The sequence below is a fragment of the Dendronephthya gigantea genome, unplaced genomic scaffold, assembly GCF_004324835.1.
Source record: "Dendronephthya gigantea isolate DGI-Jeju-01 unplaced genomic scaffold, DenGig_1.0 000004F, whole genome shotgun sequence".
NCBI classification, from domain to species: domain Eukaryota; kingdom Metazoa; phylum Cnidaria; class Anthozoa; order Malacalcyonacea; family Nephtheidae; genus Dendronephthya; species Dendronephthya gigantea.
In genome coordinates, this window is record NW_021163014.1 from 2,737,258 (window position 1) to 2,762,028 (window position 24,771).

General features: G+C 36.0%; 3 protein-coding genes across 5 annotated transcripts in view; 2 read left to right on the forward strand and 1 right to left on the reverse strand.

Moving 5' to 3' along the window:
• Positions 1 to 5,337, reverse strand: part of LOC114545226 (von Willebrand factor-like) — a 29,214-nt gene extending 23,877 nt beyond the window's left edge. Inside the window, exons 1-2 of one of the 2 annotated variants that reach the window (XM_028563510.1) lie at positions 5,262 to 5,337; positions 2,493 to 2,547 (exon numbers count right to left, since the gene is read on the reverse strand). The gene's annotated coding sequence lies outside the window, so the exon portion shown is untranslated. The remainder of the gene's footprint in view (positions 1 to 2,492; positions 2,548 to 5,261) is intronic. The other variant, XM_028563511.1, reaches the window with a different exon arrangement.
• Positions 5,338 to 9,595: 4,258 nt separating this feature from the next.
• Positions 9,596 to 14,033, forward strand: LOC114545228. Its single transcript, XM_028563513.1, has 2 exons — positions 9,596 to 9,647; positions 12,631 to 14,033. The coding sequence occupies exon 2, from the start codon at positions 12,669 to 12,671 to the stop codon at positions 13,797 to 13,799; it is 1,131 nt and encodes a 376-aa protein (XP_028419314.1). The 5' UTR covers positions 9,596 to 9,647; positions 12,631 to 12,668; the 3' UTR covers positions 13,800 to 14,033.
• A 3,763-nt stretch (positions 14,034 to 17,796) lies between these two features.
• On the forward strand, positions 17,797 to 23,735 carry LOC114545229 (histone-lysine N-methyltransferase, H3 lysine-79 specific-like). 2 transcript variants are annotated; one of them, XM_028534789.1, is made up of 5 exons: positions 17,797 to 18,019; positions 21,637 to 21,837; positions 21,927 to 21,998; positions 22,218 to 22,558; positions 22,808 to 23,735. In XM_028534789.1, the coding sequence occupies exons 3-5, from the start codon at positions 21,937 to 21,939 to the stop codon at positions 23,188 to 23,190; spliced, it is 786 nt and encodes a 261-aa protein (XP_028390590.1). In that variant the 5' UTR covers positions 17,797 to 18,019; positions 21,637 to 21,837; positions 21,927 to 21,936; the 3' UTR covers positions 23,191 to 23,735. The 2 variants fall into 2 exon arrangements, with proteins under 2 accessions (XP_028390590.1, XP_028390589.1); XM_028534788.1 differs by having other exon boundaries at positions 21,930 to 21,998.
• The last annotated feature ends 1,036 nt before the right edge of the window (positions 23,736 to 24,771 follow it).

Below are 24,771 nucleotides of genomic sequence, written 5' to 3' on the forward strand. Positions count from 1 at the left end.
AAATTTATGAATACAACCCGGTAACTTAAAGTTACAGTCATGCGGTTGCAAATAATTTTACAATGTAGACACACAATAATAATTAAACCCTGAATGTGTAATCTTTTGGACTGCATGCATGCAGAGCCCTTAAAAACTTCTTGAAAACCAGTCGAGGCGTAACATTATACTTCGAAAGTTGGATGAGACGTCTAAAATAACTTACCACAACACTGACTATCTCACATATCACGTACCCTACAACCCCCCAACCTACATAAATTTTCTAACTATGTGTTACGATCCATGTGCATAAATAATTTCGTTAAACCCAATCGAGGGGCTGCTGCATGCGTGTATCTCTAGTTCAGGAAGAGTAAAACATAATGAATGCATCCTTGTATACATTTGCTTATAATAGACCCACTAGATAATTACGTCACAACATCATCGTTTTTAACAAATTAGAACCACTTTAAGGTGGCTCCATACAATTTTAAAAATATTGACAACTCGTGATTTAGATTAAAAATTTTGCTAAAGGAAATGATACTTCTCAGATATATTCACCAACTATCTAACAGTAAGAAATTGTCGATAAATATGACGTCATTTCCGTTGTCATGGTAATATTGGCGATTCAATATGGCCGACATTTGACACATTCGCGCATTTTACTCGACAAAAGTTTGGTTAGCCCATTTTTTATTTTATACATCGTTTTCTTGCAAGAAAATGGGAAAAGTCGCAGCAAAACTTCCAGGTGTAAACGAGCCGGTATATTATTTGCTTCGTGAAGACCAAGTTTCACTCTTGTCGTTTCAACTAATTGAATTCTTGAGTTGAATGATGCTTGGAGGGACTAGTTCATGCAACTGGTGTTTATTATGACAATTATGTTTTCTTTTGTTGGTTATTTTTAATAAATTTCATCCATGAAAGGCCGTTCTTGAAAGAACGGTGGTTCAAAATGAAGAATATTTCAGAGAGTGTAGTATTTCAATGATATTTTCGCGCTTGAAATACTTCGTATATAGATACATTTTCCTCGTGTATCAATCGTGTCATAAACGACATAATTATTGAAACGTTAATTTTTTCGATTATAATTTTCAGCGTTGCATTCAGGAAATTTGGAGTGTGATCAGCTTCGATATTTCAATAATTTTGTTCGCGTTTCTTCGTTAATTCCGATTGATCGAGTCATAACAATCTCGATTTCGATAACTTCTAACAGACCTGTTGCACTTTAACAGGTATAGAAATCGAGACATAAAGTATTAATGAGACGAACTAGATCGTATCGTAGAGCCGTAGGGTGGTTTGTATTTCAAAAAAGAACGTCAGCAATTTGACTGTCATTTTGGAAACAATTTTGTGAAAGTGTTAGGTGAACTTTGACCAAAATAAAATTAAATAGCTGCCAGAAAGACACAGATACAGTTCAAGAATAGCTGTAATCATTTGTAAGCTTTTAAGTGCCCTTTAAAAACATGCAGATAGGTCTCTATTTTGGTTGTTCCGCGTTTTCTGAAAATATGATATACAATTTATTTCTGTAACATGATCCGAGCATGGTATGTCGTTGAGCTAAAGCATATAACCTACATTTAAAAACTGCACCTTCGCTTCAGCCTCAAGAAGAAATTGTGTTTGTGTAATTTTATAATTTTGAAAGAACAAAATAATATAATTTAGAAAGTTTTTGAGTCGACTGCAATAACCCCAGGAATAAACAATAAAACACTGTGAAATACATCGCTTAAAAGATTAATAAACTTTATGTAATTCCATAATTCATGCATTCATGCAAGTAACTTTGATATTGTTGTATTTTTATTCTCGTTTAGCGTTACTTTATTGGAAAGAACTCCGTATCGTGGCGTAAGTTACACCAGGGAATTGTAACAACTGCCAAACAGCATGTTAACCTGTTGCATTTTGACGGGTAGAGGAATTCAAGTACTAGCTATAGCCGTAAATTATTAATTACTTGATTTTCGTCAATCCCTTGAAACAGTATGAACTTAGAGATCAATCATGAGGATAATCTACATGAATTTTCATATTATACACCTAATTATGTACATCTGGGTGGATAAAATATGGCCTTTATCGTCTTATTCTGACAGATTTCATTCTAAGAGCGACGATATAAGCGTTAGCATCCAAGTTTCAGTAGTTTCAATATAATTATAGGTGTCGTGAATTATTAAAAAACGCCAGATATTATAATCATCGGAACACACGATTTCTATTGTGATTTGCATATGTACACAATTCCTGGCTCTTATTGCTTCTTTGCAGACTTATACAATCAGATAGGAAGTTTGAAACGTAAGGTGAGAACTTCCGAGCGGACTTAATTCAGGCATATCGCAAAGAATTATTACAAAAGAAAAGGAGAAATTCCATCTTTAGAACCATTTTCGTAACGCTTCCTTGAATAATTATATCTTGCATCCTTTTCAAACAATTTGGTTAGAATTAGTAGTTTAATAAAAATAACTCACAATTTCAAATGTCTCTTTCCTCCTTGATGATTCCCGTGTTCACCGCGAAGTATCTCTGAAAAATACATATGAGTCCAGTTATTCCGTAAGGTATTATATCGCCTCTGTTCTGCTCTGGTGACCCCAACCAATGGAAGACAAAAGACGATGTTTTGGAATCAGTCATCGAACAAGTCATTAAGGGTGTCGTAAAGAAATCGTGCAAACTATTTCTGAAGAAAATACTGAAAGATCTCCTTGTTGCCTAGGTTAACCTACGACGTCGAGTTGAAATTAAATCTACTGTTTCTTAGATTTTAGTGCCAAAGGGATTGGAGAAATAAGCCCCGTTTACACTACAGTCAATTTATTGGCACGGCATGGCACGGCTGAAATGGGTACCTGTACCCAATTTTGTAAGTGTTCAGGCTACCAAAACAAATGCCGAGAACAGATGAAATGAGCAGGGGTACCCATTTTAACCGTGCCGTGCAAATAAATCATGTGTAGTGCTTTAAGTGTAAACGGGGCTTTAAGTGTAGTGTAAACGGGCCTGATATTAAATTATGCCATATAAATTTATAATGATATTGGTGTCAATAATAGGTTCGTTACTATCACATACTACAAACATCTGCGATGGTTTGTGTTTAGTTTTTATTTTTGACGATTTTTATCTTTAAGAGGTCCGTATATTGAGCAAACGTGCAGCGGAGGTTCAAATACAAATGAGGCTCAGGCCGGAATACTTATTGAAAATATTCATAGAAAAGTTTTGTCACGCCGCAACCCTTTCAGCAGTGCCGTAGCCATGCATTTTGTCCCACTATGTAAATTTCGAGTTATTACAATTATTCATTAATCGCTTCCGTTTTAACTACAAGCCCTATAGGAGGTGCCGGCGATTTCCGAGACTGGTGAGCTCTGTGTTCTGGGCAAATTAGAGGCATGCAACTGAAATAAACAATGACATTGTTTTTCAGAGTCAACGAATACCAAAATATTGGCATAGTGGACAAATCATCTGGCTTGCTACGTTACTGTCTTTTAGGATATCATGCTACGATTTAACAGGTTCAATATGTTACAACAAAGATTGTTAATTAGTTTCAAATCGTATTCCAGAGCGCATTTAGTGATTTCAACTTTGAAAATGTGCTACACACCAATAGCTCCATAGATATAACATTATAAGCTATGTTAGCACATAGCCGTCAGCGAGTTATTTATTGGCTAACTGCAAAAGCAATAAATGGAAAGATGCAAGCATTTCAGCAAATAATAAGTATATCGTAAAAATAATGAGAAAATCTATTGAAATCTTTAAACATCAAAATATTGCAGAGGGTTGGCCACTCGGTAGTACGTGGCGTCTAGGACACGCCCACTAATTAGAAATATTTCTTTTTCATAATTATTTCGTATGTGAAACCGTTTAATTAATGGCGTGAGCTAACAAATCACGACTAACGTGAGATTTAAGTGACGTGTGAATGTGTACTCAGGTAATTGCACTGATGAAGGCTCAGGTTAATCGATTGAAAGCTTTGCAGTATTAAATTCTTACGTGGTGTACCAACAAGCTAAATTACTTAAATTACTTACCAGAAGTACACAGACAGAGTTAATGAATAGCTGTAATCATGCATTTGTAAGCTTTTAAGTGTCCCTTAAAAACATGCAGATAGGTGTTTATTTTCGTTATTCTGCGTTTTCTGAAACTATGCAGTTTATTTGTGTAACATGAGCATGGTATGTCATTTGACTAAAGCACAACCTACATTGAAAGGATGCACCTTCGCTTCAACCTCAAGAAGAAATTGTGTTTCTGTAATTAAGAACAAATATATTTGAAAGAACAAATATAATTTGAAATGTTTTAGAGTCGACTGCAATAACTACACGAAGAAACATTAAAATACAGTGAAACACATTGCTTAAAAATAAACCTTATGTTCTTCCATGATTCATGTATTCATATAAAACTTTGATACTGTCGCATTTATTCTTGGTTAGCGTTATTTTATTGGAACGTACGTTAGCAACTGCAAAACTGCATGTCAACCTGTTGCATTTTGACAGGTAAAGGAATTTAAGTCGTAAATTATTAATTACCCAACTATCCCACTTGAAACAGTATGAACGTATAATTTTTATAGAGGGTAATGATGAGGATAATCTACATGAATTTGCATACTATACATCTAATCGTGTACATCTCTGTCGGCAGAATATAGATTTGACCTTTATCTCGGCAGATTTAATTCTTAATGACAATAAGCGTTAGTGTAGGCAAGTTTCAATAGTAAGAGTACAGCTATTTGCAAGTCGTCGCTAGCCGTGAAGTTTTTATCACGTTTGTTTACGTTTCAAACTTTTGTGTTTAACCGGAAACGTTGAATGTTAAACTGTAAACAAATCAAGTTACACTGTGAAATTTCGAAAGTTTTGACAGGTTCCGCCCAATGCAACTGTCGAAATATCACAGTGTAATCTGATTGGTTTATAGTTTATTTAACATTTCCGGTTAAACCCAAAAGTTTGAAACGTAAACAAACGTGATAAAAACTTCACAGTTAACGGGGGCTTGCAAATAGCTGTAATATTGTAGGTGTCATGAATTGATAAAAAAGTAACGATTGATCATCGGACATGACTTGTTATGTACACAATTCCTTGCTCTTTTTGTTTTTTTGCAGACTTATACATTCAGATAGGAAATTTGAAACGTAATGTGACTACGTCCGAGTAGCATTGAGGCATATTGCAAAAAAATAGAAAATAACTTACAATTTCAAATGTCTCTCTTTCTTCCTTGATTGTTCCCTTGTTGAATGTCAATAAATATGAGTCCAATTTCCCCGTAAGGTATTATATCCCCTTCGTTAGACAAAGGAAGAGTTCTGCTCTGGTGACACCAAACAATAGAAACCAAAATACGATGTTTTGCAATTAGTCATGGAACAGGTTGTGAAGGGTGTCTCAAACAAAGTGCAAACTGTTTCTAAAGAAAATTCTAAAAGATCTCCTAGTTGCCTAACTTTGAATTTCGGGTAAAAATCAAAACTATCGTTTCTTAAGGTATATATTATATAGATATTAAGGTATTATTCAATTTATTAACTATATTAAACTATGCATTTAGGGTTAATAATCGTTAATATTGTATTTAGGGTTAATAATAGTTTCGTTACTATCACATACTACAAACTTCATAAATATTAGCATAGCGGAAAAAACCTGGCTGGCTACGCTACAGCGGCTTTTAGGATGTCCTGCTGCGATTTAACAGGTTCAATATCTTAACAAGGATTCTAAATTACTTTCACGCCTACTTAGTTATTAGAATTTGCAAGGAAATTTTACTAGATAAGGAAATCATTTTACATTGATGATTGTTACCGTGCCATTTAGTTTTAACTTGGCACTATTTAGAATTCAAACGCGAATTACGCCATATTTTATGTTGCTGATACGATTGCGATCATAGGATTGAGTTACGTGGCCATAAAACAACTGGGAATGTATATCGTTTAGCACAACAATAGAGATATGATTAATCCTTGCTACAGCACGCCTGAGTGAACACAACTGGTAAGCGCTTTCGGCCACTGGTAAGCGTTAAATATGCTTTCCTTTTATGCATGACATTCCGTGGTAGATCTGAATATCGTAGAGATTTGCCAGACGGGAAACGAACTCTTAAGCCGTGTTTACACTACAAGCCTGAGCCTGGCCTAGGCCTGGCTTTGGCCTAGATCTTCCTAGTGTAAACACACTTTGGCCTGGCGTAAGCCTGGCCTAGGCCAGGAAATCTAGGCCCATCATAACAGGTGGCCTAGGCCGGGCCTAAGCGTGGCTTTACGGCAGTGTAAACACTTCGGTGTGGACCTAAGGCTTACTTCTATAGCAACGCTTGATACGAACTTGGGTATGAAGTTCTAGTTGGCGTTAAACATAAAATTAAGTTCTATTTTACATAAAGTAAAAATATATGCAAGCAGTGAAATGCTAGGCCAAAGTCAGGCTGTCGAAGCGTAAGTGTAAACGCTTCGTTCTAAAAAGATCTTGGATAAAGCCAGGCCTAGGCCAGGCTCAGGTTTGTAGTGTAAACACGGCTTTAGATGAATAGATACGAGAGCCTAACATATCACTTTCAACATTTAAAGACATTTAAAATAGCTTAAAATTTTTTGAGAGATTTACTGGTAACGTTTCGTCTTCAATTTAAGACATCTTCAGACTACCGATAACTACATGAAATTTGAATATATATACGATAATACGCAACTTGCATATTAGCAAATCATCATGGGTAAAGTGGTAACCTTCACTTGCGCGAAAAATGGCCGCCGCGGAGCGAGCATTTGGCGTGTGAGAAAATATCGCTTATTTTAACACTTTTTTCATAGCGTGTAAAAATTTTAAAATTAGGAATAACTTTGCAATGTTATAAAGTTTCTTTTGACGTAAGTACAGCGAAATCGATCCTAAAGTGGATGAGAAAACTACTGTAGAAGTACCGAATAAGGAACGATGCATGTGGTCATAAACACATTCCAATAGGCTAAACAACGATGACAACGATGACAGCAGAAAGGAAAAGAAAAATTAGCGGTCAGCGAGGGCTAAACTTACACAGTAAATCTAAGGAGGGCCAATGGAAACAAAGTTTGGACGTGCAGTGTAAGGAATAAATCCGTGTGTTGCATGGCTAGCGTGCTAGGAAAAGCTGATAGTTTCGTTTAAGGTTCACAGCATCATAATTATACATCCTCCACAAATGCAGCAACGGCTAGCCACTCGTATTTCGACAATGGTGAAGAAAGATGCTGCTGCTGCTGCTGCTGAAGTCTTCACAACAGCAGTTAAAGTTGTGAACAAGGTATATTCATTTTTATCATTTCCAGTTTTAGAGGCTATTATATTCGTATACATAAAGAGAGAGTATAATTATAGTATAATCATTGTTTCATGTTAGCGGGTGAGTACGATTTTTATGCGCGAGTTGTTCACAACGAGTTAATAATAAAAATCGTACAAACGAGCAAACCATGAAGTACTTTGTTTATTATAATTATGTGTATAGAGATCAAGTTGACAACGACACGCATCCTAAAAAAAAACACAGCGAGCAACAAAAATTTTATGCATTAAGACATATTTATTACCGTTCAGTCTCTTTCCAATCTTTCCAAACATGCTCGAGCTCCTGTCAAAATCCAAAAACATGGTATGTCGAACATTTAAAGTAGTTAAGCGCCATTCACCCAGTTGTTGTCCATCCATTCATTTGTGCGAAAGATTGTGTGCGGAGATTGTGTGCCGCTTGCCTTTGTACAGACGTCCAGGAAACGGAAACGTGATTACCGGAAATTATTAAATGCCATTAAAAATCAAAAGAAAGGAATCTTGAAAAGTTTGGGCGCAATGCATATGGAGGTAAATTCAGGAGATTTGTCTTGCGCCAGCTTATAAAAAGACAATGCTACAAATATTTTGTGTAGAACATCTCTGGCCCTACCTTATCGCCAAAGCAGCACATATAGCAGCTGTGTTCGAGAATCTTTCTCGAAAAGCCACCACGTCATTGTTGATGGAGTTGGTCAGGTATATACACGTGTACGTGAGAACTGGATGAAAGGTATTAAATTGGCTATATAGTATAGGTAATAACAGTATGAATATTGCCATTCTCTAGCTGACTAATATTTTTAATGGTGACCAGAGACATGGTGTGTTTTCCACCAGGCTTTCAGAACGAGCAATGATGTGGAGGAATGGCACGGCATGCAAAGCGTGGAATCTAACGTTCTATTTGATAGTGCGACTCCTCGACGAACAAGCTAAGCTTGTTGATATGCAAGTGTGACTCGTGAGTGACGAGAAGTTGAAGAGGAGAGGAAGAAATATCGGCAAGTAGAAGGTAATTTTTTTACCAATTAGTCGAAATACATTGCAGAAGAGCTGACGGTAATGAAACTATTATCAAGGCGCTTATATTGTACATGCCCTGTCTGATCAAAGATTGGTTCCACTAAAGCCCCGTTTACACTACACTAATTTATTGGCATGCATGGCTGGAGTTTCTGGGAAGGTGATTATGTAAACGAGGCGTAAGATTAGAGAAATTAAGACGCTGTTACACTATGCAATTTACTTGCAACATGAAGATTGTTCGAAATGCTATGATTGTTTGAAGTGTGCTAAGAAAACGTTAGATGATTGCAAGAAATGATCGTATGATTGAAATCGACAAAACTCGTTGCAAAATGTCTGCTGATCGTCCGGTCAGAATGGCACTCAAACGTTTGAAACGTTTTAACGCGAACTAAAACGAGTTCAAGCCGGTTTTTCCGCCCTGAAATTGTACAAACGTCAAAGACAAAACATTTTAATAGAGATTTCTTAATGGGAAGTGCTGACGTATGGTGTTTTCGTGGGCGTTAATTTGTTTTTACAAAGCGAACGAGCGAGTGTAACGAACGAGTGAACTTGTGAAAACAAATTAACAAGTGCGAAAATACCATACAAAAGCACTTCCCATTACTAAATTTGTGTATCTTATAGTTATAGATATCGAGATTTTTTATAAAAGTACAAAAAATTTTAATTTACTTGTTTTTGATAATTCAAAGATCACTCAAACTTTTAAAACTGCAACTTTTAACACTGAATTATAACAACAGCGTTAAAATTTCTATCTCGCTCACATAATTATACTCTAATTTATTAATTGTTTTCTAGGCTATAATAAAAAAAATTTATATGTTGAGATTACTTCATGGTTGGCGAGTACGTACAGTTTTTATGCACGAGTTGTGAAGGATCGCATCCCCAAACAAAGTAACAAAGCATTTCAACCAGCTTATATATCCACATTGCAAATGACTGGGACGGTGTCGCATTCCCAACAACTAGTGAATATATGATACCATTTACATGATCGCTAAACGGGCGAAACGTGAAATTAAACATGTATAAAAGTATAGTTAGTAATCACCATATATTATAGACCCAAAGCCTCCTGTGGTGAGGAAACAACGCACCAATCGAATAACAGGAAATTACCTGCTGTGATCTGTCGTTAGAGCATTCAAGTATCATTTAACAGCCTGCATTTGAATAGACTTTCAAACAGTACGGACTTGTCACTGTTCACGAGCTATTTTTGAGGTAAGGTTAAACTTATTATGTATGGCAACAGTTATTATGTATCAATAAAAACTGAGGAGGAGCTTATAACGTTGATAATGCGCCGTATAATGCATTATTGCGAATTATTGCGATAGTGCGATAGTGTCTAGTGCGTACATTTTGTCGCTCACCACAAGTCGCATGCTCGGACGCGTAAAATCGCCAAATCACTTTAGAATATACTGTGAAATGAATTCATCGACACAATGGTACTGTTATTTAAAGAGTCAGAAGTTGAAATGTTCCCAGTGAAATTCGATCAGGCAAACCAAAAAGGCAACAAACACGGAGCTGTTAAACTATTAATCGCTAGTAAATCTAGATATGCATATACACGCTAACACAATTATTTCAAGCCGTTTCATACGTTCCCTTACGAAAATTAGTAACTCAGCTCTGAATAAAATATCATACCAGGTTTAGGTTTATGTTGCATGTCATTAGAGACATTGACGTTAACAGCAAACCGCTAACCGGAAGTGGCAAAATTCAACTTATATCTGGATGTAAACCGTACAAGTGTTCGACAGTTTAGTTTATATTTCATGCTTCAATTTTCATGCTCAAGCTTTCTCATCTTCAACACCGCTAATTGTTAGATGACGAATACGAAAAATAGTTTGCGTCGGCAGTTTGCGAAAAACGTCAATCTTTAAGTACCTTTTATTAGGTGAATGACTTTGCGCATATTGCATGTCTAGAAATGTGATTGACTAATGAGACTTCAAAGAGTCTGTTATTTAGTGATGTCGATTGATGATTGGACAATAGTTTCATCATACAGAATGGGTGCAGAAATTAGCATAAACGTGAACAAAAACGTAAAACAATTAACAATGTTTTTGTCGAGCTTTCTATACAACCAGATTTATTTTCTTTTAACTATAGATAGATAGATACAAATACTTGTGACTGTCATTAAATAAAACATGTTAAAAAAAACGAAGGCGTGTTTCAAATGTAATTAGATAAACAGGAACATTGACATACAAGCAATTGGAAGTTTCCTGTCGAGCGATTCGTCAAAACAATGTTTTAATCAACAAGCGTTTTGACCGGAAATTTAATTATTTGAATTCTGAATTGTCAAATGTGTGACCGTTTTAATTTTTTTTATGCCATATTTTTAGAAATAGGATATATCCTGGTAGCACTATTAGGTAAAAAAACGAGGGACATTGTGGAGATGACGCTATCAGCCATACAATGATCCCAGAAAAGTGAATTTCAGGTTGTAATCATTATTTGGCTGTTTGCATGATTGTTTTCACGTTCAATGAACGTGAATATTATGATTCAACTTTTCTAATTAAAATGCACCATTTTGGCCAAGCGAAGATTAAATTTATCATGCTCTTTCCGGGATTTACCAACAAATGTACTACATTTTAGCCATCGCCCTCCTCGTATTCACAATACAACAGCGGCTTCTACGTATTCACCGCTAGAGAGACGGATATTGATATCGTAAGAGCCACACAACTCGTGATATTTATGGGTGAAGAAGCGGGAAAATGTTATGTCTTATAGAGCACATAAATAGATAGATAAAACTAAATTTAACCACGCTACCCTCATCACCCGTAGATGATTTTCATGAGGGGCGTCACAAAATTACATAATTATTATATAAGTGATTTAATAAAGGCGGATTTCCACTTACAGCGAAATCGTTCGCTAGCGAAATATTTGCATATTTTCTTTTGAAATGAAAACAGTCAAGTCGAACTAATTTATTTATACTGTTAAAATTTAAAAGAAAATATGCAAATATTTCGCTAGCGAACGATTTCGCTGTAAGTGGAAATCCGCCTTAAACCAGGTACCTACAATATATTAATGAAAGTATTTACATATACGTATACGCATGCAATCATTAAAAAAGTTAGAAACTACGACTAATTGATGTCTGAAAGAGAGTCGTCATGATTTTATCAAATTTTTAAAACTGCTTAAAGATTTTGTTTGCTTAGCTCGCATTGGTAAACAATTCCTGTACCCAAAGCTCTTCTGTAAGTATTCAGTATTTGCTTTGGGAAGTAAAAGATTAATGTCAGCATTTCTATGATTATAATTATTCAGATTTAAATTTTCTCTTTTACATATTTTATATAGTAAACAAGTTTTCGGTATAATAAAACCTCGCTTATAAATGCTCGTCTATAAATGATAAAAATTAATATTAGTATGACCACATGACAGGAATAAATCATTACTTTCATACGTTACATGGTTACAATATGGAATATGCAGATATACATGGACATGGAATATGCAGATTGCCGTAGCAAATTTGCATATCTGCTCAAATATTATTCGTTGCAGAACTATAAATTATATTGCGCATTCTTAAATTTCGCAAAATTTAAGAAAATTATTGCGTCTTTGCAATTTGCCCTGGTTGTTTCTTGTAATAAGACTCTGAGGTAATATTTTGCTGGTAAAGGTTTATGTCGGCTCTGCATTTTTATTTTATTTCTACGCTATTACGGTTTTCGTTTTATATGGTATTCAACGTGATAAATGACCAAAACTTTGTTTTGAAAATGCAGGATGAATACTGATAAAACATTTTGAAATACTATATAAAAATATTAAGATTAACTTGCTCCGCAACGAGCAATTAAGGCAAATTATAATCGACCTACCTAAAGGTGTATTTTTAGCGTTTAGTATTGTGCACTTTACAGTTTACTATAAACTCAAGAAGCTTTATTTTGACATCATATGCAAATTTAGGCGGAAGTAGAATGTTAATTATGTCCGAATTTTCTGGCAATGAGATATCTACCATGTTGATATTAATTCGCAGTTTTCCCGAGTCTAGCAGAAATGCATGTATTCGATCGACGTAAATGCTCCTGAAATGTCAATATGGCGTTAAATTAAACTTATTAAAGTCTCGATATCCGTTAGTCTATGCAGCACAAATTAATTTACTCTAATTTATATCTGATTGCAGATTAATCACCTAAACCGCGTTGAAAAAGAGAACCGAAAATGGCAGACGTATCGAAACTGCGCCTCAACTTTGTCCAGGGCCAGGACTATGGCAGTAACCAAGGAGAGTACTCACGCAATAGCAAGCAAGTAAGAGGTAAAGAAATTTGGGTAGCTCAAAGCATCAATCGAATGATATTCTATGCAGGCAACGCCTGGGTTGTTACCAGCACTGACTACATGCAACAGGTTCTTACTGGTGGAGCTACTGGAGGTTTAGCATCGTCCAACCGTGCAGGGGACACACCATACGAGGCCGATTGGGGTCCAACTTATGAAGTGAAAGATGTATACCTAACGAGTCAACAACGATGGGTGCCTACCACAGAGGTGTTCCTCTCTCCTTCTGTTCACATTTCATGGTCAGCTCCCTCGAATCCTCAAGGCATTACTTGGTTTTACACCGAAGTAAAAGTGACGGACACCGCGCCAAACACTTACTATATGACCAATGGCTTTTATGGCGGATACATGGGCATCCAAGATCGCACTCCAAAATGGGTTATCTTCTCAATATGGGACAAGACCTCAACGGACGACGATCCTAATGCATCGCCTGACGACCTGGTTAAACTCATTGCCAAAGGTGCAGGGGTGACGGTCACTCGTTTTGGTGGAGAGGGTACGGGAGGCAAAAGCTATCTTGAATACAATTGGAGCGTGGGAAATACCTACCAACTGATGGTTAACGTGCGACCAAGTCCCGAACCAGACAAAGCCATCTTCACTGGTTGGTTTCGTATACCAGAGTTAAACATCTGGCGAATGTTGGCATCATTTCAGGTACGACCATTGGAGACGAGCATGAAGTTGACTGGTCTTTACTCCTTTATCGAAGACTGGATTGGAAACGGCTTCCGGCGCCAAGGAGAATGGGGACCAACATGGATCAAGACAGACACTGGTTCCTGGGTACAGGCGACCAAAGGAAGCGGTACAACCACCAATCAAAGTGCAAAAAACCGAAATCTGTTCTTGTCCAATGATCAAAAGCGAATCGGGATGACGACTGGGGGCCCCGCATTGGAGGATACGTCTTTAGGTCCATATACATGCTCTAATAGCTCTCTTCCATCTGTTTTGTCACTGAACCCTCTTCCAAGTAATGACGGTGACCCAGCAAGAGCGTGATTTTCTTGACATGAAGAACTTTCAATGACTTTTTGCAATTAAATTTTTGGAAAATTCACAATTCTGTTGTTAGGCGGTTCATCAAGAAAAATTAGAACACTTGCATGTTTGAAAAATCAACTGAGATGACTGATATTATTCATAAATTACACCTCACTAGTTATTTGAAATTTTTAGTAATCAATATCATTGTAAGCAAAAGGGCAAGTTCAATAAATTTTTGAAATATTGTGTTTGGGTTGATCAAACGACAAAGATTCGAATAAATTTGATAATGTAGCACGCCACGTTGAGTGGCGATAGAGAATGACAAATCGAGAAAAGGAACATTGTAAACTAAATTTTAGACAATTCCTAAATAATGCTTATTTCATTATACGCAAGTTTATAACCTCTCTAAAAATTATATTTTATGAAAGGTGAGGTTTTAATCCGCTAAACTCTATTCTTTTTCAGTCGCAACTTTGATGTACGAGAAAATTTCGAGCTAGCTGTGACATGTGATGTCGGCCTCCAAGCTGACTTTAAAATGGCGACTAAGTCAGCGTTTCAGAGGCATTAAATATTAAATTTACTTATAAAAGCAGCCTTCCTACCCCATGTTGAGTGACAGTCCATATATATATATACATATATATATATATATATATATATATATATATATATATATATATATATATATATATATACACCCATTTGCAAAAACGTGCAATGCTCTAACATACTCAGAACGGAATATACGAAGCTAACCGATAATTGGGGAGAGGATAAATATTCATAGAGATTTTTATGTTATGTTCTGTCAGAAGGATATACATAACTGAAGGAGAAACAGTAGGGCGGACTGAATATATGAATATTTTTGAAAAAATTGTTCACATAATGTTTCTCCCCTTGCTTTTAGTAAAGGAACTGAAGTAAAATTCGAGGCCTCTCTATAACTCATTTATGGTTAACACATGCACCTGTCTCTATATAAATTATGTGGGGACATCTGTGTGCATATATATTTTTGAGGAAGAATGGCGTTCAAGAGAAATAGTCGGATATGAGACAAATTTAAATACCTTAACCCTCCCCCTTCAATGAGAAATCAATCACATGTTATTTTGAAACAAAGCAAAACAATTAATTACGTGCTATTGTTAGGATGATAAAATTATTATAACAACCAGAATCGTGTTATTTACTCATTTCATTGCCTCAAAGTCCATTTCACGTCCGTTGAATCCCTTTAACCACGAAAGCTCATGTGCATGAACATCCCCTAAGACTTATACGTTTACAGCGAACCGCTAACCGCACGGAGAATGTGACCATGACCGTCGATAAATAAACGTTTGCCGCTTCCAATAACAGGTTTGTCAACTTGATTAGGGTCCCTAGGGCATCTTAAAGAAATGATTGTCTTCTTTTCTACTCTTAAAATTCGGAAGATATTCCTTGTCGTAAACCAAGTGGAGAAAAAGATGCAAAAATCCTTTTTGAAAAAAATTTCTCATAATGTTTCTCTCCTTGCTTTTAGTAAAGGAATACCAGTAAAATTCGGGAAGCTTCTCTATAAATCCGCAAAGCGCGCCGCTGAATTTTTTCAATGTCTTCACTCAAATACTCATGGATATTAAAGTACAAAAATTGACAATTGCATTCAAGGACAGGTCTTATAATAGTAGTGTACATGCACAGTGATTTACGCGTTCGTATCTGCGTTTGATCGTTTTAGCACTCTCAACATATAGAACCTTTTCCTTCTTTTTAACGATATTGTTTACGTGTTCGTTGCAATTAATATTTTTCTGAACAGACGAACCCAGGACCTGAGCTTATGATACACTATCTGATGATATACGAGCTGATGATTATCTTGATACGTCGAATATATTTCTAAAGGCCTGTTACCAGTTACAATTCTTGCTGCGATTTTCTGTGCAATTTTTTTTTGTATGCATTAGAGCATTCGTAACTAATATACTCGTCCATATCTATCGGAAAGAGAAAATCGGGCGTTGAAAGATCTCAACTTTGAATTTCTTTTCTTTAAGTAATACATAGACTCTTAATAATTTTTTTAGAAAATATCAATAATGTTAACGACATAATTTATTAAACTCGTAGCGTACACCAGTTGCATTGCGGGTTCTCTTCAAAGCTCGTTCAGGTCTTCAATTGTTTGAATTCACTGGAGAAGAAACTCAGTTGAATATTTAGCAAAGAAGAAGAAATAATATCTTAACCGAAAAATGTTTTCTATATAAATAGAATTATCTGTATGTAAAAATTCTTGTGGAAAATTCGTGTAATCATTCTGGGCTGTAGACTAGAAATTGCATTAACAACACCTGTCTTTATAAGCTTGTGTACCTGCATGTTAACTAAATTGTTGTAGATGTGACAATCTCAGAGCCAGTAGGTTGTCTCCTTTAACACTCTAAAATTTCGTTAGTTATTCCTTGTTGAAAACAAAATACAATGCAGAATTTCGAAAAGATCCGAATTGAATTATTATTATTATATGTGTATAATGTGAGAATGCATAACGTGCATAATATCATTGAATATTTAGTTGAAGTAAAAGTAGTGCACGTTATATTTTGAACGAAAATATATGCATGATCGAATACCTATACATTCTTGTAAGACTACAACGAATTTTAGTTTTTCAGAAATCGTTTCCAGAATTTTTTTCGGAAATAAGAAAAGCGACATAATTTATTAAACACGTACCTGCCCTCGTTCAGGTTTCAATTGTTTGGGTGCACCCGCGCGTAAACTCATCTAGATAAAATATCTTGGCGAACACGCAGTGAAACATAAAGCTTGCCTGTTGGTTCAACGGGCAACAAGAACATCTCCCATAAGAAGGAAGTAAAAATTAAATTAAAATCGTAAGTTAAAATCGTTTATAAACCGTATAGCATTCAGTTACGTCACCAGAACGAAGCAATTCTGTTAACATATTTTAGGAAGCGCAAGGTATCGTCAAAATGTTGTCGTTGAAGCTTTTGGTCACAATCGTAATATTGGTTGGAATTGCTGTCCAAGAAAGCAAGGGTCACTGTAAGTATTTCTGCATGTAATAGCCATTTGTAAGCCATTTATAATAACAATTTGATATTGCATTGAAATGTTCGAATGCTGCCAATTGGAAGTATAGGTATGTAATATCGCAGTTAATGAAATATACATGGTTATGGAGACCATATAAAACTACGAAATGCATCCTGATGTCTTTAGAGATAGAGGGTCTATCTCTATTCGCCGACCCGTACGATTTGTCAAATCGTATAATTTTATACAGTCGTTTCAACCCGTACAAGTAGAGAAATGCACCCTGATAAGTTTAGAGATAGTGTTAATTGTGTTTACAAGAAGGCCAGCTATTTATAAAATTATTTAGTAAATTAATGTTTCTGTCAGTAAAATTTGTGATTTATTTTGTCTAATCCGATCGCGTATATTGCATTCATGGACAATTTTGATAGACAACCAATGCCTTTCTTAAGGCAAATTTATTTATCTGACTCAGATCACCTGGTTTGCATTAGGGGCGAACGTAATCAGTTACACACGTCACAAACATTGGCGTTATAATAGGGTCTTCGGTCACTATATTTTTACCTGTAATATCATTTTTGCAAGCAAGTAAAAATCACGTAGGGAGTATGCTTGAATGGTCAGGGCGTAAATCCGACGTTAATTGAGAGAGACCATATTCGTAATTATCATTGTTATGTCAGGCTGATTTGAATGTAAATTGTTTCCAAAAAAAGCCAGGCATAACAGAAAATATGAATGTGGGCCCCCTTTGATTAACGTTCGATTGACGCCAATGTTTGGTTAACCGGAACATCTGTTGTATCATTTAGAATAAAAAAGTTTCCGCTTGTTTTTTATGCTAATTTTATCCTTTCAAATCATCACATTTTATGTCTAAAATCTTCTTATACTTCATATAGTAGCAAAATGCAGCGCAGAAGGTGACCCCCACTACCGAACCTTCGATGGAAGGCTCATCCACTTTCAAGGAATATGCCAATATGTTTTGGCAAAAGATATTCACAATAGATTTGTTGTGCTTGGACGGAACGAGAAGTGTGGAAATACCGTTTCATGCACAAAAGAAGTCACAGTAAAAGTGAACAAACTTGACATCGTTATCAGACGTGGAGGAACTGTTACAGTTTTTGGAGTTGTAACTAGATTGCCATACGAGCATCGAGGTAATATTATCCAGCTTTCTCCTAAGCAACTGCAAATGAATTTGTATAGCAACCACTTAATCTAGTTGTTTCCCGCTCGCCTAAACATTCACAAAACCTTTCCGCGGTAAGGAAAATGAAAGAAAACGAAAAAAACACAACGTGGAGGTAAGAAAAGGATTGTCAATCTACACCATGAGAAAAGTCCGTGCAGGCACGAATGCATGATTTATGCAAATAAATTTTCGATGTATAGCGAAGAACTATAATTATGAAACATCTTATGAAATTCTGAATTCTGATCTATTTCTTGCCCATTATATTATACAAATACAAGTTGTACTTTTCTAGCTAACCGCATTTAAATACAGGTTAGTCAATTCACGCCACATTGTTATTCTGTGGCTTTGATAAGTTTTTCGTAAAATTTCAAAAGATTGTTTTGTGCAACATTGTGAACAATCTCAAACGACCACCATTACATGGATAAGAAGCAACGCTGTTATAATGATTCGCAGGTTATAATATGATTATACGAGCGTGGTTCCGTGGTAGGGAAAATTTATGTATTCATATACTGACATATTAAGATTCCACGGTTTCCGCATACGGGTACGGTAGTAAATGGAATTTCTTGTTGTTTGCACGTTCATAATACATGATAAATATATCATGGTTGCCTCCAGAGGCTAAAATCTTCTAAAAAAGAATTGTTTTTAACGTGGTCAATTTTTAGCATTTAATACTATAATGATATTCAAATTTTGCCTTCGAGAGCCGTAATAAGACGAAGTTCAGGGCCGTAGCTAGAAGATTAATTGGGGGGGGGGGGGGGTATATTCATATATTCGTCTTATGCCTGACTGATTTTTTTTGTACGCTATTGTTCCTACGGTATATAAACATGGATATACTAGAAATACATGCATGCAGCAACCCCTCGCCATTTTAAACGAAGCAAACTATTTCGTGCGCTACCCAGACCTAACTTTCTACGCTAATATTATGAAATAAGTCGTGCAAATTTTTCGGAAACAATGACAGTCGTAAAGGTGAACAGAAATCACCTGTTTGCCTGCTGCATTACGTTGCAGTTTAAGTGAGCGTTAAACTTTTCTATAGCTAAACCTTCAAAACATCAAAACAGCACAAATAATTATAATAACCATTCAAGCACTAAACGTCGAATGTTGTTTTTCGATTATTTATTTTATTCATTGACTTTAGCGACTATATAAGCTGCAAAGTGATATTTGTTTTATCAAAACTCTGAAGTACACTTTTGAGAACTCTTTTTAAAGTTTAAGCGATGATGTAAAGCCTTAAACGGTCGGTTAGCTCCTTGTAAAACGACATACCAAGCTCGTATTTGTCAAAATAACAATGCATTCTTACAGCAAACACTGAATAAGCAAAATATAGACACCTCCCACTTCAAAGATTATAAACTACTTTCTCTGCTGTGATGATCTTTAAATCTTTCATTATTGTTTTAATATTTGACTCCATGATTTCATTTTATATTTTTAAAAAATTGTTTGCAAAATCACGGTTAAAATGCTGACGCTCTCATGCATGCTCTCTTTTTGTCTTAGCCAATCAGCAAGTTGTAGACGACCGTTCTTTGTTCGTTCAAATTTCCCGCATGGGCACAACTACCATGACCATTGAACGTCCATGACATTTGGGCAACTTTGGATTCGCCTATGCTCTGTCAGAATACCCGGGAGTAATTCCTAATCTCCGGGCGGGATTATAGTACCCTCGCATGGCGCTTCGCGCCGGCTTGGGGGATAAATATACACCACCCCAATTAAGTGGTCTAGCTACATCCCTGGGTACCTGACGAAGTTGTCGATTGCACCTGATTTCAATATCAAGTAATGCCATTCAAAACTGCGATCAGGGATGCATTCTACCTAAATACTAGAAATACTTTCATGCAGCAACCCCTTGCACCAATTTAGTTCAAACAGCCAATTTTCTGAGCTAGTGAAATCTAAGCTTATAATAATTATCATGACATTACTCATATAAGTCGGTAACTGTGTAACGAAGCACTCCCCTTGGATTAACTTCCTATTTATTACTTTGTTCAAATATACAAGCTCACCAATATAACTTCAAACTATACTTTCAAAACGTGGCCATATCGTTCTTCCCACGTGTCTCTCTCCTATATCTACTATTACATACTTCAAAAGGCACTAAAATATCATACTTCGAAAAGACACTACTTCACAACTGATTTACTGTTATTCTGAATCAAATGTATAGTTAAATATGGTCATAAAATTGCAGTTAACATCCCCCGTTTTTCAGCTGCTTAAAGCTGGAAATTTATTTGTATAATGCGCCAGTTACAAGTTATAGACTCTTATAGCTTAGTAATAGTTAAAACTTCCAACTTCAAAACGTCAAAAGGTAAAAAACAGTTCAAAATCACCCGAGCCTAAACGACAAATGTTATGGCTGCGAATACTTGCGGCCGATTTTAAAAGCTTTGAATTGACATTTGTTTTATCGAAATTCAGATTTTAACTTTAAAAACCCTTTTTACGGTTAAACAATTGCTTTTCGTAGTCCGTCGTAAGCCTAAATGCACTCACAAAACCAGGGGGGTGCAAAACAACATATCAAGCTCAATATATAGCATAAAAATAAGCTGTATAGTATTAAAGCAAAATTAATACGAAATAAACAAAATAGACACCTACCTGTTTAAAAGACTTGGTAGCTTATATAGACTACATATCATTCTCCTTTAATCGCTCAGTCTTAAATTTTACCCTTTGTCTTTACCCAAAGTATGGATAAATTTGCCCATAAGCAAAAGAATGTGCTCATTATATTTGTGAAATATTTTTGCAATAGTTCGGGAAATGACTGTTAAATAAGTAATTTGCTGACGTTCTCAATAAAAATACAAACATTTCGCCTTAGCCAATCAGAGTTGGCAATCAAGAAACTGCTGATCAACAGTCTTTACTCGCCTAAATTTCGCGCATGCGCATAACTCACGAAACCACCCAACGTTGATCATTGATAAAATAATTCGAGCAACCTTGGATTCGCCTATGTTCTGTCAAAATACACGGGTGTACTTAATCTTCCAGCAGAATTGGTACCCTCGCACGGTGCACCGCATCGGCTCGGGGATATAGAGAGCTTTAGATTTGACTACGGCTCTCGCTACGGCTACGAGATTCGTCACTGTGGCGCGAAAAAAACGTTCATGCATACACCACCTCGTGCTGGCATGATAAATCTCTGCAAACACAATAATAAATGCACATTTATCCTGTCAAATATTTTAGAAATTTTACGCCTACTATTTCGAAAAATACACATAATCAATCAACAGTTCACACACTCTCAAAATATTTTCTTGAAAAAACGAGAAAATGCCAACTTTAATTTACGTAGTGAGGACTACGAAGTTTTCTTAAAATGCCGTAGTCAGATGAGCGATGGCTACGAGTCTATGGCGTCAGTCAAAGCATCACGAATATCACGTCAATAATTATGACGAATCTTGTAGCGGTAGCGGGAGCCGTAGTCAAATCTAAAGCTCCCTAATGTACTGTTGTTTTGCCGAACCTTACGTTACCAATATTATAATCTATTTCTACAACCAGGTGTGAAAATCAGAAGACATGGAAGAAACGTTAAAGTCGAAACAAATATTAGAGAGCTTAAGCAAGCGGCGTTTTTGTTTCACGGACGTCAACCGGAAATGAATGTGCCGTATTTTATGGCGTGAGCAGTCCGTGGAGCGAGGTCACAGACGGCAAATGAACAAGTTTGAGGGCGGTGATTTTGTGTCAAATACCTTAAAGGTGAACAATGTTTTTACTTCTAACTTTTACTTTAAAACGAAAAAAAATATATATTTGTTATAAAAACTATATAATTTGCCACAATTTAGCAGAATAATAATGATATCAGAGGGAAAACCCCTAGAAACGGAAGTTGGAGTTCAAGGACAAATCGGACAAATGTAAGTTTCAAGTGATAGCTTGTTTACGTTTTGTACTCGTTTGGAGCTATTTGACCTGCATAAAAAGGCACTAAAAGTGTTTATCTTACCCTGGGCAACGAGTCCTCGTCTTCACAGAATTTCATAAAAACAACAACTGAAATAGGAAGCCGTATAAAAGTAAGTATAAAGTTATTAAATCTTGTGTATTTTACTGCTTTGGTCGTTTTTCTTTAATAGCAACTCTCCTATGGAATGGACCAGAAAACATGATATCGTGCTCTTCAGAGAGGTTTTAGCAGTTAATCCCTACCAAGCCAAAAAGAAAACTGTCCAGCGAGGACAATTTTGGCAAACTGTCGCTGGCAACCTGGTTCAATTGGAAGACCCTTCTTTTAAGAAAACACTCTCAAAGCGTTCCGTTCAAGATCGTTGCACTCTATTGTGCGAAAAACACAAGAAGAGAATTGCATACGAGATGAAGGCTACTGGGATATCACCACAATTAACGGAGTTGGATAGTTTGATCGAGGAAACTTTGGAAAAAGAGGAGGCGAGCGAAGAGTTGAGAGCATCACAAAGTAGGAAAATATTCATAGTTCTTAAAGTACAATGGTTACATTGGTATACATGTGTATTTTAATACCATGCACGTCAAGTTTTTAAGCATCGTATCCATTTATAATTATAATGGGAAATTTGTAGCTTCATAGCTTGATTAACATTAACCCTAAGTTAATTTTTAACCACTGTTTTTGTTTGAGCAACCAGCTGCTAAAGTTGAGGGTAGGCTTGAGAAAAGTCATAAACAACTGTCATTTTATTTTTAGGTGAAGTACAGAAAAAAAAAGTTGAGGAAGATCAGAAAAATGCTGTGGACATTCGAAAGAAAGCAATGGAAAAGTTTGGAGAGACCAAAAAGAGAAAAATTGATGAGGGAGAAATTGAAGAGAAGAAGAGAAGGCGTAGAAGATCTGGCTCTGATACATTACAGTTCATACGGGAACAGTCAGAAAATGAAATGAAAATAAGGGAGAGGGAACTGGAATTGGAAAAGGAGAAACAGAACAGGGAGCAGGAGAAGCACAACGAATTTAAAGAGATGATGGCTCAGCAAATGGCTCAACAGCAACAGCAAATGGCCCAGTTCCAAATGATGTTTATGCAGCAAAACAATTTAATGCTGTCAATTCTTGAGAAGAAGTCATCATAACATTCTGATTTTAATTGCACATTTCAATACTGAATACTATTACCTTTTTTATGTAATCAGAGGTTTATGGTTTTAGGTGGTCTTATACCCATTTTCACAAAAAGTCAAATTTTCAAAACCATAAAAATGAAATCTTTTGCATTCAAATTCAAGTCTGCATAATTGAAAAAAGATTTTCATCATGCCTGGAGAACAAATTATTTCTTCTCTCATTTTTGGTTTTGGGAGTAATGAATATAACTTAATTACTATGGATTAAAACGTGAAGGAAATGTGTATAAGATCACATTATGTTTACCTAACATGTTAAAACATAAAACAAAATTATGCTTTTAGGCAGCAGTTCTTATGGTCACAACAACAACTTACACTTTACATATTATTAGCTTATGTTCAAAAACTCACAATTTATCATAATTTAAAGTGAAACACATCATACAAAGTCAAGTTAATGTTGTGATCACGTTGTAGTCTATATTTCACATGTTGATTATTTGTAATGAACAATTTCATTCAATATATGCAAAATTAGAATCAAGAAAAGTATTCTTCAATTGATGGTGTGTCTAAGTCAAAAAACGTTGAGGTTTGGTTTCCATAAAGACATGACAAGGCATTTTGAATAACAGCAGAAACCAAGTACATCTTTCCAACACAGCTTAGACCAAGCTTTAAATTACTTTTAAAATCAAAACACCTGAAAGATCTTATAACCTCACCAAATGCCCACTCCACTGTCACACGAACAGCACTCATTGACCTGTTGAACTCTTGCATGGCTGGGGTCATCAAAACATTTCTGAATGGTGCCTGTAGGTTGACCCGCAGGGGGTAGGCGGGGTCCCCATAGATACACATCGGCTCTCCATCAGGTGAGTAGGCATGCTGTTCCAAGTAGTTCAATAGGTTTGAGTCAGCCAACATTCCGGCATCATGTCTTCTGCCCTCTGTTATAAAAAATCAAAATAATTAAATGTTACATAGGATTCCCTTCTTGTCAGAGTCAGAGATGCCTTCAAACTATTATTATACTCATGCAATAATTGGATGTAAAATATAAAAAAATAATGATATACATACCAATTGGACCAAACATATTTGCAATTATGCCATTAGGCAACGTAACTGACTGAAATTTAATGGAATGTGTTCGTTTGTGGCCATTGTATACACAACGTTGGTGCTGTACTGGTCTGCATAGAGGTCGAACCGTGCCGTCGACAAACCCGAAACAATTCGTCAAAGCTGCACCTTTCGTGTGGATTTTGTCAGCGTAAATTTGCAGATTCTCAGGGCTTAAAAGTCGTTCATTCCATGCAGTGATTCGGTGTGCGTGATGCTCGTAGATAAAATCTATAACCTCGTTTGTTATCATGCTTAGTTCAGCGACTGGCCTACCAAACATCGCAATCATATCAGCGTACCGACAGGGGAAAGCCAGTCGACGTAAAAGTATGCAAAGCCCCTCGAGTTTTCTTGCCTTTGTTCTTTGGTAGCACTGGAAATAATCGGGTAAACCCAGAACATCTGCCAACACGGGAATATCGTCCTTGTCAAATCTAAAGTCTGATCGACATTCCG

What these genes read in the sequence shown, in the direction of transcription:
- LOC114545229 (XM_028534789.1), top strand. Translation starts at nt 21,937, where the DNA reads ATGATATCAGAGGGAAAACCCCTAGAAACGGAAGTTGGAGTTCAAGGA. An exon ending in CAAGGACAAATCGGACAAAT is followed by an intron (nt 21,999 to 22,217) that starts GTAAGTTTCAAG and finishes TTTCTTTAATAG; the next exon opens with CAACTCTCCTATGGAATGGA. An exon ending in AGAGTTGAGAGCATCACAAA is followed by an intron (nt 22,559 to 22,807) that starts GTAGGAAAATAT and finishes TTTTATTTTTAG; the next exon opens with GTGAAGTACAGAAAAAAAAA.
- LOC114545228 (XM_028563513.1), top strand. Translation starts at nt 12,669, where the DNA reads ATGGCAGACGTATCGAAACTGCGCCTCAACTTTGTCCAGGGCCAGGAC.